Source organism: Amblyraja radiata, chromosome 2 (genome assembly GCF_010909765.2).
Source record: "Amblyraja radiata isolate CabotCenter1 chromosome 2, sAmbRad1.1.pri, whole genome shotgun sequence".
In the NCBI taxonomy this organism is placed as follows: domain Eukaryota; kingdom Metazoa; phylum Chordata; class Chondrichthyes; order Rajiformes; family Rajidae; genus Amblyraja; species Amblyraja radiata.
Window position 1 is genome coordinate 48,661,322 of NC_045957.1, and position 15,599 is coordinate 48,676,920.

The following is a 15,599-nucleotide window of genomic DNA, read 5'->3' on the forward strand; positions in this document are numbered from 1 at the left end:
TACGCCTGCAATGGAGGCCTCAGCACACTGTGTACTGTTGTTCCTTGAGAGGGCTGCCTGATCGTGAGCTGTTTGATTTTTAACCCTCAATCTGTTCCGCCATCCAGGAGGTAGATTCAACAAGGAAACTGGCCATTTGGCCCGCCGAGTCTGCACCGACAAGCAATCCTCGCACGTTTACACTATTCTACATGCACTAGGGCCAATTAAACCTGTACGTCTTTGGTGTGTGGGAGGAAACCGAAGGCCTCAGAGAAATCCACGCGGTCACGGGGAGAACGTACAAACTGCATACAGACAGCACCCTTAGTCGGGAACAACTCCAGGACTCCAGCGCTGCAAGCACTGTAAGACAGCAACTCTACCACTGCGCCACCGTGCCGCCCTCAAAGTAGTTTGGAAGTACCACAGCGCTCGACAGCACCTCACTCAATTTGACTTCTCCGGGTAAATAATTACTGTCAGAGATATACCAAATGGAGGTCGCTATCAGGACGGATCTTGTTGTTACCCAAAACATTCCAGTCGGAATCTGTAGATACAGAAAGGACTGGCATCCTTCACCCCAGGACTAAAGGGTTCAATTTGAACACACCAACTCCTTCAGGTGGCTAACAAATGGCTATTGATTGAACCTTTTTGTAGCACTATATTTTTCATTATCACAATCAATGGTACCTGTGAGTTAAGGGCGACAAGGAACTCATCTTGTGACCCTGCAAAGTATTCTACATTTTACAAGGCACGTTGGAAGTTTGATGTAGTATTCTCCATTTTCTTGGATAACTGCAGTTCCAAGAGACAAGAACCATCAAAAACGAAGAATGTTTGGAACTCCAGCCATCATCATTGGTCACCAGAACCCTGTAGCTGGAGGGTGGTAGGCCCTTAGCAGTACTGAGAACAGACCTTCTTTAGTATACACTTCCAAAGATCCATAAGGTCAGCAGCACAGTAGCTAGGGTAGTACAAAAACCCTGGGATATTATTCCACAAGCTTCTTTATCTAGGGGATGGAATATAAGAGCTGGAAGGCTCTGGTACAACTTTATAGAACATTGTTTAAGCCATATGCACACAATGTTGGAGTAACTCAGCGGATCAGGCTGCATCTCTGGAGAGAAGGAATGGGTGACGTTTTGGGTCGAGAACCTTCTTCAGATTTTTTTAGGCCATGTTTAGGCCATGTTGGAAAATTGTCAGCAATTCTGGTCACCACACTGTACATGGGAGGTGATTGCATTGTAGATGGTGGAGAGGAGATTCAGCAGAATGTTGCCTGGGATGGAATGTTTCAGTAATGAATCTGGTTGGGTTTGTTTCTCATGGAGTGAATGAGGCTGAGGGGAAAACCTGGTAAAAGTGTACTAAATGACGGGCTATAAAGATACAGTAGATAGTGAGAAACATATCCCCGCAGCAGATTGGAGGAATAATTTTTCACCAGGTGGATGGTTGTCAGATGGGTGGTAGAGTCAGTGAATCATTATGAAGTATCTGGATGAGTATTTGAATCGCCAGGGAACAGGCGGCTACAAACCAAGTGCGGGAAATTGGGACTAGTGGAGATGGTTACTTAAAGTTTGGCACGAACATGATGGGCCAAATGGCTTCTTTCTTCAGCTTCTACCCTTCACTACCTCTCATTTACCATTGGGAATGCGTTGAATATTTTCAAATCAAACACAACCTGAGGCGTAGCTTACCTGATAAATTCCACTGAAGTTGCACTTAACTGTGACTGCTTTTGCACATGTGATTGTAACGGAAATGGCTTTAAAAAACATTTAATAAATATGACAGTCATCTGACCCTGAGATGAAGGAGGCACCAAATCACGTATAATGAAAACGGGTCATGGGCTGTTAAATAAGTGGAATCTGGTTTAAATAAAATTGAAAAGAAACGTCAAGATCTCTGTCTTTATATCCATTCCCCTGGCACCCTCTGTTTTAATTTGTTGATCTCTGTCCATCAGCCATGAGAATGAAAGCATTACGTGGAAGACTAGATCCCCTTTGCTAGATATCTGCACAATTGCATAATATTATCTTAACACTGCAATACCACAAAACTAGATTTTCAGCTGGCCCACCAGTGTAGCTTTCTAAAACAAAAATAAACACAATGACACATACTTCATTTGGAGCTGAAATATGTTTCTTGGAATATCGGTGCTGGAAGACCACAGAATCATTAACTGAATGCTGACAAAGAATCTCAAGAAAGACCAGAATGCTGCTGGTGCTGTATTAATCTCCAGAAAAGCTGGCATTTTCCCCAAGTCCGTCCCTTGCCTTTGGTTCTGCTGGACCTCCAGGACTGCAATTTATAAAGGTGATAACCACCAAATATCTGTTACACTTTCTCTCATTTAATCCTTGAACAGCATTGCAATGCATTTTGCTGCATTGTAAATCTGCAAACTGTGGGTGTTTACAATATTAAAATTACCTCCTGCTGTCAGATTATACAGGATCTGCCATTGCCCTTTAAACCGGGCTTCCAGGACACTAAAAAAACCCACTTTCTCTCTGTAGTTGCTGAATGTAGATTTTTCTCAATGTGGCTTCTGCCCGTAATCTTATTCTTGAGGATTACAGTCATAGAATTGTTTCAGTGAAGAGGGAAGCCCTTTAGCACATTGTTTCCCTATGATGATTCCATAATATAATTAATCCATTTTCAAACTCTTTCCCGGCAGTCATGCATTTTATAACCTCCTAGATGTCTATCCAATCTCATTTCGAAAGCATTTAATAATTCTGTTTCTACCACCTTTTTAAGCAATGAATTCCAGATCATAACTACATGCAATAAGATAAAATCTTCATATCCTCCCTCCTAACTCCTTCCATTGTTTTTATTTTGCACAAAACTTTAAATCTCACTCCTTGAACTGCCAGAAAATGGGTGCAATATCTCTCTATTTATTGTTTCTAAAGCAGTCATGATCTTGTACATTTCTCCTCTTGGTCTGAAGGGGAATAGTACCAGTTCCAATGGGCTACAAGTGGAGGAAGACCAGATTTTGGTAGTTCAACCAAATAATGTTGAAAAGCATCTTTTACAAGCCTGCCTTGGGGTTTAGGTTGACCATACACTCATTGCTCAAGGTCCAAAGCACAAAGGGACTGCAAATTTCCAGATTCATAGTTTTTCGTTTTTACTTTACTTTGTTTACTTTCATATTTGCTCAGTTTATGATCTCTCTCTCTTCCTTTATTATTTTTTGTGTTGTCTTTCAGATTAAAGTGCCATTTGTCATGCTTTTTTTTTTTTAGTTTATGTGCCATTCGTTGCTTCATATTTTACTGCACCCTCTTCTCCACAATCACACACTCTTTAATATACATATACTCACATTCACATTGTCTTTCTAGACATGATTCAGATTGATTCCTTTCCAATCAGGGAATTGTGGTGATTTAGCAATGAGCCTCAGAATAAATTGTGAAAATGAACAGCATATGTGAAATCATTTTACTTTTGGTCCAACATTTAGGTAGAAAATGCTTTAAGATATTGCAAAGATTATTAACTGTAAGTTTCTCTTAATACTTCACTGTGCACTTATCAAGTGGTATGCCACTTGAAATGCACAACTCTGATGTGCAGCAAAGTAATCCAAGGTGGGTTATTATATAGGTGGGTCTATACTATGCAAGTATTGTGGAGAGTAGAATGTTAGCATAAATATCTTTGCTCATTACCTATCTAAGATGCTGGAGAATGGCCGGTTACCTAAACTAAAATAACTCTGGTACATTATTTATAAAATAAGTTACACATTGCAAAGCAATATTCCTTTATTGTGTGATTGAGACAAGCAGTCTGTATCCCCCCCCTGACTGATGAAACTTTCTTGCAAATTGACCTTGGTTCCACCTTCCCCAAATATAGGACTTCAGGAGACATCATTTCCTCAAAGCTTAATGGAACGTCAGCTTTTCAGGCCAAATATTGGAGTTGGTTTGAAACCGCATTTTTTAATTCAAGTAATGAACATATTTTGCATGGCACCATTGTTAACATCAAGTAATATTTTTTTCTGTTGCCCTCAATGTTATCCTTGCAAAAACAATAAATGTGCATGTTTTGTCGGTGGTTTTAAAAAAAATAAGAGGGGTAATTTTACAACTTCACCAGATGAAAAATAATTAAGTACATGGAGCTGTCTGACTGAAATCAACAACATTGGAAATTGGATGGTTGTATAACAGGCTGTTTATCAATAAGATGTCAAGAGATATTATTCATACTTTTTTCTTTAAACACAATTTAATTGGAAAATCTGAGCATGTCTTGGAGCAGTTTTATATTTTCGTTTCCATTTTAAACTCTTCATTTTGTTTTCATGGTAGATACAATGCTCAAATACAATGCTCATGGTATATAAGATGCATCCACAACTCAAAGTTTTGTATTGGTTTATTTATGTCACAAATGCCAGATATAATAAAAAACCTTGTTTGTTGTGCTCTCCCTGTATATACCTTATGTGAATAAAATCAAACCGTACACAAGTAAAACTGATAGTGTAAAAATAAAGAAAATAAACAGTGTGTAGGTTATACAGCTACAGAGAAAATGCATTTTTTTTAAGTTCAAAAGCCGCCATGATGTAGGTTGGGAGATTGGAACTACAGTCTTAGCTCATGAGACATCCATTCAATAGTTCGACAACAGTGGGGGGAAAAGTTGTTCCTAAATATGACGGTATATGCTTTCAAACATTTTCATCTTTTGCCCAATGGGAGAGTGGAGAATAGGGAAAAAAGAGTACAAGTATTCCTTGAATATGTTGACCGCTTTCCTGAAGCAACGTGAGATATAGACAGAGTCAATCGTGGGGTGGATTGTTTGTGCAATGGACTGGGCTCCATCCAACAACTCTCCACACTGTCTTGTGGGCATAGGCAGAGCAGCTTCCAAACCATGTTGAGATGCATTCTTAAAGGATGCTTTCTAAGGTGCATCTGTAGAAATTGTTACGTGTCATTGGAGACGTGCTGAATTTCCTTAATCTTATGAGGAAGTCGAGGCGTTGCTGTGTTTTCTTGACCATAGCATCAAAGTGATTGGGTCAGGCCGGGTTGTTAGTGATATGTGTGACTAAGAACTTGGGATGGTTGATGCCTTTGTGAGTACATGATTTAATTTAAGGTCCTACATTAATAACATAATTTAAACGAAATTTGGACAGATGCATGTATAGGAAAGATTTCAAGAGATATAGATCAATCACAGTCAAATGAGACAAGCTTAGCTGGGATGAGTTGTGCCAAAGGGCCTGTTTCTGTGCTTTAATACTCTGTAAGTCTATGCTCTACATTTATAATGTTATGGAGATGTTTTTAATAAGATTAGAATCGAAATGCAGACTTCCCTTTCTATCCTCTCCACTGTGTTGTTCACTGTTGATGTCAAACTAGATCTTGTCTAGGATTTTCTATTTTTTACTTTTTTTAATGTGTTCAGCTAAGTTTACTTTTCTTGGCCCCTCCACACTCTCCCTGATATGTTGTATAAATGTTATTCTGATTCTCCTTACTTGTTTTCACAGCCTCGGAGCCAAACTTGAAGGTGCGTTCCAGATTAAAACAGAAAGTGGCAGAGAGGAGGAGTAGTCCATTATTGCGAAGAAAAGATGGTACCATTATCAGCACGTTCAAGAAGAGAACACTTGAGAGAACAGGTAGTTGGGATAAACATAAATCTCTCTAAAAAAACAGATATTGTTTTATACAGATATGTACAGATATCGTTATGCCAATATCTTGGCTGTGTCTCAGTTTCGTCCAATGGCACAAAAACTAAAGTAGCTGTTCCTTTGAGAAGAAACTATTTTTCTGGGTGTGGGAATGGAATAGACACAGGACATGGAAGAAAGTTCAGATATGAGATAAAAAATACATAGCAGTAGGAAAAGCTATTTCATTCCAAATGACTGTTTTGTGGAATCTTATTCCTGATCTCTTCTTTCATGTCTTTTCCCTCAAACTCTTTTCTCTCCAGAATGATCGCTAATTATGTTTTAAACCAATTAATATGCACATCTTAAGTGGTTATCTCCATTAACGTAACCAAGAAGTCGGTTACCTAAAATATAAAATCGTTCTACCTCACATTCTTTCTTATTTTTAATTAATTTCCCCAGCTTTTCATACTGTTCTAGTCCTTGGCAACAGTTAATGTGCTTGCATGTATCAATTGTGTTAACCTCCTTCAGGATTTTAACAATTTCTTTTAGGTTATTCCAAACAAAACTGTTCTGAACTATTCAAATTATTTTACTTTTCCTCCTGTCTTAAGTTATAGGTGATATGATTTAAGAATCCTAAAACGGCACGTTTCAGAACAAGGACTTGAACCAGTCAAACTATTAGCCTTCTCAATAGTATTTCAAGTAGGACACCTCAAAGTTAGGGAATGGCATCTGATGTTGGGATTTCATTTCACCATTGGAGTGCTGCAATGGACATTATAATGGGCATAATCTTAAAAATGAGTATCAAATGCAATGGATGGAATTTAGTTAAGGAGGTTAAATGGTACAAGCAGACAAGGGACAGACAATAGACAATTGACAATCGGTGTAGGAGTAGGCTATTCGGCCCTTCGAGCCTGCACCACCATTCAATGTGATCATGGCTGATCATCCCCAATCAGCTCGTGCCTTCTCCCCATATCCCCTGACTCCGCTATCTTTAAGAGCCCTATCTAGCTCTCTCTTGAAAGTATCCAGAGAACCGGCTTCCACCGCCCTCTGAGGCAGAGAATTCCACACTCACAATTCTCTGTGTGGAAAAGGTTTATGAACGTTATGCCTGTAGCCTTCATCTTCTACCCTTTTCATATTTAATGGCATTGTATCACATTGTTCATTGATTCTGTCTGTAATGAGTTTGATTCAGCTTGATTTAGAATTTCCAATATTAAACCTGGTTGAGATACAGAAATTTCAGTTTCAATGTGACATTAAAACCACTGTGAAGGGATAGAAAATTGAACATGGAATTAATGTAGATACCCAAGGAAATTGAGAGTGTTTACTGGAGAGCATTGTTCTAAATGGAGCTGTGTTCAAATAGTATTCAGTGATTTTAGTTTGATATCTTGTTTTATAATTCAGATGCTCTTGCAAATATCAAAAAATGCTGGAAAGTCAGAGCATGAATCTAGAGAGAAACATAGATAATTGACCCTAGAAATCAATGAACATCACGAATGGAAGAAGTTAGATGTTGTTCTTGGGGTCCAGTGCAGTGTGAATGGAGGGCTGAAGGATATACATGGAAAATGCTTTGAGGCATGTCCGGTTGTACCATACAGTTTACTATGTATGCCCTGCCCTATCTGACCTTCCAAAATGCATTACCTTACACTTTATAGGATTAATTTTCGTCTGCGACTGCTCCACCTCACTTTCCAGTGGGTCAAAATCATGTTGTAGTCGATGACAATCCTCCATGCTATCTACAACACTTCAAATTTCTACATAATTTGCAAATTAACTAAATATATGTCCTACTTTCACATATTGTCTATCAGAAACTGCAAGGGCCCCAGCACTGAACCTTCATGTTTAAAATATATGTAAATAGAAATGAATTTCATGTTTAAAATATATGTAAATAGAATATTTTTGGCATTATATCACATTGCTCTTTGATTTTTTACCAGCAATGACTTTGAGACGTAGACTTAAATCTGAAAAAACAACTCTTCCACCACAATTCTTTGCCATAATCCATAATAAATGCCTGGCTTTCTAAGTATAAATAAATACTGTCCTTTATAAATTTGTCAATTGTTTTCTTACCACTGATGTAAGACTCACTGGCCTTTATTTACCTCATTTATCCCCGCTGCCCTTCAATAAAGAAACACATTTGCTATCCCTCATGTTGACCATTAATGGCCCTTGAATCTATGGTGGCCATGTGAGAGATTAGAAAGAGGGATGAGAAATAATAATCATTATCAACTATCTCCTTTTGTAAGTTTGGCTGCTAAGTTCAGACTTGTTACATTTTGGTCTGAACATCACAGGTCTGAATTCTCTATTCAATGTAAGTTTTTACTGATTTTTCTATACAATTTTTCAGAATCATGGTTTAGGATGAAGCAATTTTTTGAACAGTGATCAAAGACAACAATAAATTAATTACCACTTTCTACCACAATTTGTCCAAATGTCACATCTACCTTTTGCCTGGCTAAACCCACAATGAAAAAGCCGTCAATTTATTCAGACAACAAAAACCTATTTAGTGGAAAGCTTAATTAAAGCAAAGAATCGCTCACGTTATGTCTCTGCCCATCTGGCAGAACATCGATGGAAGATGCAGATACTGTATGGTTGTGAGGGAGAGGACCAATATTTAAACTTGTGGATCTGAGCAGGAAACATTGGGGGCTGTCTTAATGCTTAAGATTAATGGAACAATCATTGGTTTGAGAGGGATTAAGATCAACAGTTTCTGGCCAGGTTTATTATTTCTCTTCATTCTGCTCTACATTATGTCTGTTTGTTTGTTTTCCTGACCTTCAGCTGCCTCATTTTTCTTGTCTGCAACCCAAAAATGTCAGAAGTCTAAGCTTGCACTCTAACATTCAGATAGAATAGATTCTGCTACAAGGACAGTGCAACATTGACTGTTAGTAGTGGTGGTAGGAACTACAAGTGTTAAATGTGTGTGCACATTGCTTCCTGGCAATGTGCACACAAATGCACAAAGATGAGGAAGATGCCAGGGGTGGGTTACTGGTAAGGGAAAATGCAAGTAGGAGATTTGCATTGACACCACCTACGGCATGTAAATGAGAAGAGAATCTAGGATATGGACTGTGAGATCGGAATAGAAGAGTAAGACATGAGCATATCAAAATCGTAATGATCTCTGCACTCCCACTAGCTATTAACTCGGTTACGGCTGCTGCAGTATTAACAAGCACTTTCTTCTCCAGCATGCTGACCCCATAGACATGGACTTCTTTTCTGACAACGAGTGGTTGATGGGCAAAACGCAATGTCTGTTGATAGTCTATCTGTGAAAGGGATGAAGTGATCTGGAAAGTTGAAAAAGGTGCCAGAGATAGTCCAAGTGACTGATGGTACTGATTACATTGCCATCTTCTCCCACAAGAACAAAGGAAATATGTTTTCAGATGACAGTGAGGAATAATGTTGAATTGCTGACGATATATGTAGTTGTGAGGATCTGTGGTTTTGTAAAATGGAAAATGTGTAAAGGTGTGTGTGTGATGGTAATTGTAAAAATATTATTGTTATGCACATGATGGAGCTGTATTGCTTGAAACAGGAGGTACTAGAGACTGCAGATACAGGAATCTTGAGCAAAAGACGCAGTGCTGGAGTATCTCAGCAGGTCAGTCAGCATCAGTCTGACAAAGGGTCACAACCTGAAAGGTTGTCTGTCCTTTTCCTTCCACAGATGCTGCTGAGTTCCTCCAGCATTATTTATGTCTGCATGGAACGGTTGTGTGAGGTTGGTGGAACATATTTTTGGAGATGTGATTTGATGGATTATCCACTGAACTTGAACATGTATGTGGAGGTCAATAAGCATCTTGCTTAAGAACTTGAGCTATAATCTTATAATATTGGCAAAATATATGGCATGACAAGTCTACCAATCAGCTTATTAAGCCTGCTCTGCCATTCAGTGATATAATGACTGACCCAATATTAGCCTCATCTCAACTTTCCCACACTCTCCCCATTCCCTTGTATTTCAATTCCCTTGAAATCCAAATCTCCGCCTTGTATATATTCAATGGCCCTGCTTCTTCATCTCTCTGGGATTGAGAGTGCCAAAGATTAACAACCTTCTGAGTGAAGAAATTATATCTAGTCTCCAACTTTAATATGTGATCCCCTTGTGTTGGAATGCTTAACCAATAGGGGAAACATCCTTTCAACAACCCATCCTGTCAAACTTATTCTTAATCTTTTATGGTTCAATTGAATCAATTCTCATTTCTCTAAACTCCAATGTCAACCCTTCACCCGAGGAACAACCTAGTGCATCCCATCTGTGCTGCCTTCAATGTAAGCATATCCTTCCTTAAGAAGCATAGGGGAGTGTAGTGTGTATCTGCAACATGACAAAATTACAGCCTCCATCCAAGAGAGTGTAGGCATCTTCTCATACTCTTTGAAACGCTCACAGAAAAAATAATATCTTTAGGGCAATGAAGATGTTAACATAAATACTTCATGTTGTTTTTAGCTGTGGGGCATGTTTCTAAACTCCCCTAAGTTTAAAATAAATATAATTAGATCTTGGAAATATTTAGCATGTATTGTTTATCACAACTGTTCAAATATTAAAAAGATACAGTCCAATGTGAATGAAAGCCTGTTTCTGGATTCATCCCATAAATAATATGAAGAGAAAGTTTCAGGTCATTTGTGTGGATTGAATAATTGCAGTGTATTTACTGTATCTTCAAGTTACAATTGTGTGTACCTTGAAGAACTTATTACCTGATTAGAGAATCCAGGTAAATGGTGAGCAAATGTATATTTTTTTATGTATTTCGTCCCAAAGACAAACAGTACCAAAGTTAGATACTTGGTAGGGTTTTACTAAGTAAAATAAGCAGCAATAGCCAAATCTAATTATTTAAACATTACAACAAGTGCTGTGATGAGTTTAATAATGGTCTTAATTGGTGGAAGGTGCGACCTGTACAAAAAGGATGGGTTGCACTTGAATCCTGGCAGGGAGATTTGCAAAGGCTACTGAGGAGACTTTAAACTAGAACGGTTGGGGGGAGGGACTCAAATAGGGAAAGCTAGTAGTCAGTGTGTGAGGCAGGAGGTAGAGAAGGGTAGCACTCGGACACAAAATGTAGGGGAGAAAGAAGAAAAAGATAATAAACAGAGAATACGAGGGGGTGGGTTTCTTAAATGTGTATATTTTAATGCTAGGAGCATTGTAAGAAAGGTGGATGAGCTTAGGGCCTGGATTGACACCTGGAAGTATGATGTTGTGGCGATCAGTGAAACATGGTTGCAGGAGGGCTGTGATTGGAAACTAAATATTCCAGGATTTCGTTGCTTCATGTGTGATAGAATTGGAGGGGCAAGAGGTGGAGGTGTTGCATTGCTTGTCAGGGAAGATATTACAGCAGTGCTTTGGCAGGATAGATTAGAGGGCTCATCTAGGGAGGCTATTTGGGTGGAACTGAGAAATGGGAAAGGTGTAGCAACACTTATAGGCCGCCTAATGGGGAGCGAGCATTGGAAGAGCAAATATGTAAGGAGATCGCAGATATTAGTAGTAAGCACAAGGTAGTGATTGCGGGAGATTTCAATTGTCCACACATAAGACTGGGAAACACATTCTGTAAATGGGCTGGATGGTTTGGAGTTTGTAAAATGTGTGCAGGATAGTTTTTTGCAGCAATACATAGAGGTACCTACTAGAGAAGGGGCAGTGCTAGACCTCCTGTTAGGAAATGAGACAGGTCAGGTGGCGGAGGTATATGTTAGGGAACACTTCGGGTCCAGTGATCACAATACCATTAGTTTCAATATAATTATGGAGAGGGTCAGAACTGGACCTAGGGTTGAGATTTTTGATTGGAGAAAGGCTAACTTTGAGGAGATGTGAAAGGATTTAAAAGGAGTGAATTGGGACATTTTGTTTGATGGGAAGGATGTGGAAGAGAAATGGAGTACATTTAAAGATGACATTTTAAGAGTACAGAAACTTTATATCCCTGTTCGGTTGAAAGAAAATAGTAAAAATTGGAAAGGGCCATGGTTTTCAAGGGAAATTGGAAACTTGGTTCGGAAAAAGAGAGAGATCTACAATAATTATAGGCAGCATGGAGTAAATGAGGTGCTTGAGTAGTATAAAGAATGTAAAAAGAATCTTAAGAAAGAAATTAGAAAAGCTGAAAGAAGATATGAGGTTGCTTTGGCAAGTAAGGTGAAAGTAAATCCAAAGGGTTTCTACAGCTATATTAATAGCAAAAGGATAACGAGGGATAAAATTGGTCCATTAGAGAGTCAGAGTGGACAGCTATCTGCAGAGCCAAAAGAGATGGGGGAGATATTGAACAATTTCTTTTCGTCGGTATTCACCAAGGAGAAGGATATTGAATTATGTGAGGTAAGGGAAACAAGTAGAGTAGCTATGGAAACTATGAGATTCAAAGAAGAGGAAGTACTGACACTTTTGAGAAATATAAAAGTGGATAAGTCTCCAGGTCCGGACAGGATATTCCCTAGGACATTGAGGGAAGTTAGTGTAGAAATAGCAGGGGCTATGACAGAAATATTTCAATTGTCATTAGAAACGGGAATAGTACCGGAGGATTGGCGTACTGCGCATGTTGTTCCATTGTTTAAAAAGGGTTCTAAGAGTAAACCTAGCAATTATAGACCTGTTAGTTTGACGTCAGTGGTGGGCAAATTAATGGAAAGGATACTTAGAGATAATATATATAAGCATCTGGATAAACAGGGTCTGACCAGGAACAGTCAACATGGATTTGTGCCTGGAAGGTCATGTTTGACTAATCTTCTTGAATTTTTTGAAGAGGTTACTTGGGAAATTCATGAGGGTAAAGCAGTGTTGTCTATATGGACTTCAGTAAGGCCTTTGACAAGGTTCCTCATGGAAGGTTGGTTAAGAAGGTTCAATTCTTGGGTATTAATGGTGGAGTAGCAAGATGAATTCAACAGTGGCTGAATGGGAGATGCCAGAGAGTAATGGTGGATGGCTGTTTGTCCGGTTGGAGGCCGGTGACTAGTGGGGTGCCACAGGGATCTGTGTTGGGTCCACTGTTGTTTGTCATGTACATCAATGATCTGGATGATGGTGTGGTAACTTGGATTAGTAAGTATGCAGATGATACTAAGATAGGTGGTGTTGTGGATAATGAAGTAGATTTTCAAAGTCTACAGAGAGATTTATGCCAGTTGGAAGAGTGGGCTGAAAGATGGCAGATGGAGTTAAATGCTGATAAGTGTGAGGTGCTACATCTTGGCAGGACAAATCAAAATAGGACGTTCATGGTAAATGGTAGGGAATTGAAGAATGCAGGTGAACAGAGGGATCTAGGAATAACTGTGCACAGTTCCCGGAATCTCATGTAGATAGGGTGGTAAAGAAAGTTTTTGGTGTGCTGGCCGTTATAAATCAGAGCATTGAGTATAGAAGTTGGGATGTAATGTTAAAATTGTACAAGGCATTGGTGAGGCCAATTCTGGAGTATGGTGTACAATGTTGGTCGCCTAATTATAGGAAGGATGTCAACAAAATAGAGAGAGTACAGAGGAGATTTACGAGAATGTTGCCTGGGTTTCAGCAATAAGTTACAGAGAAAGGTTGAACAAGTTAGGTCTTTATTCTTTGGAGCGCAGAAGGTTAAGGGGGGACTTGATAGAGGTCTTTAAAATGATGAGAGGGATAGACAGAGTTGACGTGGATAAGCTTTTCCCATTGAGAATAGGGAAGATTCAAACAAGAGGACATGATTTGAGAATTAAGGGACAGAAGTCTAGGGGTAACATGAGGGGGAACTTCTTAACTCAGAGAGTGGTAGCTGTGTGGAATGAGCTTCCAGTGGAAGTGGTGGAGGCAGGTTCGATTTTATAATTTAAAAATAAATTGGATAGGTATATGGACGGGAAAGGAATGGAGGGTTATGGTCTGAGTGCAGGTAGATGGGACTAGGGGAGAATAAGTGTTCGGCACGGACTAGAAGGGCCGAATTGGCCTGTTTCCGTGCTGCAATTGTTATATGGTTATATGGTTAATATAAATATTTCCTTAGTAATTGTGAAGTACATGTTAAGCAAATGCAGTATAATGTGTTTGTAAGTGGCAGGTCTTGAATACTATGCTACTGATGGCACGATATCAATATTTATGAAGCATTGGATAGTGGATTACTTGAAGTGAAGCTGCTTGTCTTCTCAGGCACTTGCTGTCCATGCCTTCCTGGATGCTACAGATTGTGGGTACAAATCAGTACACATTAATAATTTAAATCTAAAGTAAATAAGTAATTGATGAAGGAGTTAAAAATAGTTAGGGCAAAGTCACTGTTCTCAAGAAGTGGCTTGGGTTTTCCAATCACCACAGCCATCTTCCTTGTCAGTTGAGAATTGCAAAAATCCATTAACTCGGGGTAAAATAAAATTTCATTTTCATCCCCGTTCTGAAGTACCAATCCTTATTAATGTCAGCCAGGAGAAACATAATTCCTGCACCTACCATATTAAGCCCTTTAAATGTGCTGCTTTTACCTTGATTCACTGAATTAGTTTTACTATTTGAAGCTAAACGTTGTCAATTGTTACTTTGATGGGCAGTAACTTTGCACTGCTTCCTGGGAGGCAGTACTGAATACCAGAGATGAATGGTGCTTGTGAACCCATTACTGAATTTTACCGAGCACATTATTTTTGAGTAAGGGGCAACTGTAGCGTTGTTCCCTATCCTTGTCATTGCGCAACTGATTGGGATAAAGCAAATGTGATTCATGATTATGGCATATAATTTTCAAACCATGCTCAATAAATACAATTATGTAAAAATAAAACCCATACTGAAACACTACTGTAATTTCTACATGGTGAAACCAAAATGTGTAAAATTACCCTTTAATAAAAAATCTGACAACGTGCACTTTAACCACATGTGATTTTTTTTTAATACAAATCTCAAATTGTGGAGTACAAAGGCAAATAAATAAAAGATGGGTCTTTGTCCCAAACATTATGGAGGGCACTGTATAGGCCAGATCAAGTAAGGATGGCAGATTTCAACATCTGAAGTGCTTTAATGAGCAAATGGCCTTTTATAAGAGTCTGGTAATTTTTTATGATCATGACTATTTCCCTCCCCCGCCCCCATTAGTAACAGATCAAATTCCAGTTACAGTGGTCAGTTTTGAATCTGCATTTGAGGAGTGTTAGCCCAGGCCTCTGTGTAACCACTCCTGCACCTATCCACCACACCTCCACAAGCACAAATATGTAAGACATTACAATCTGTGACAATATATCATCTGATTCCCAAGGTTCCAAGACAGTCTCAAAGTAACACTGGAATATTAATTGTGATGTTTTAATTTTTAAATCATAGCTTTGCTTTCTATGCACGACAGTCAGTTTTCTACATGTCATTGATGAAGGATTAAAGATCGTGGTGCTAATTTAGTGATGAACAATTCCGAGTTAAAGCTATGTAGCTATATCACCAAAATGTATAAAAAATATTGTGGATGAAGCAAGTAAAATGTTTCTGTTACGCAAGCCCCATCTATTGGCAGATAATAGAATGCAATATATCTGTGAACTGTAGTTAACAGAATAACCAAGTCATCCACAAGATTTTTAAAGAATGCTCATACAGAAATAATACTCCTAAAATCATACATGCAATATTTGGTCTTTAAGTGGTGCTAATCTTGCTAGCTCCAGTCATTGTAGCTCCATTACTCTGGTTGATACGAGTAGTCTTAGGATAAGGGAAGAAAAATGTTAGCCAGCCTTGACCAGTTCAGTTCTTGACCAGTTCAGTTATTAGTTCAGTTTAGTTTATTGT

General features: G+C 38.7%; 1 protein-coding gene across 5 annotated transcripts in view; it reads left to right on the plus strand.

Moving 5' to 3' along the window:
* Positions 1–15,599, plus strand: part of hdac9 (histone deacetylase 9) — a 503,463-nt gene that overhangs the window by 360,445 nt on the left and 127,419 nt on the right. For all 5 annotated transcript variants that reach the window (XM_033045928.1, XM_033045918.1, XM_033045937.1 and 2 more), the window contains one exon: positions 5,567–5,698. In XM_033045928.1, the coding sequence (XP_032901819.1) occupies positions 5,567–5,698 (132 nt within the window). The remainder of the gene's footprint in view (positions 1–5,566; positions 5,699–15,599) is intronic.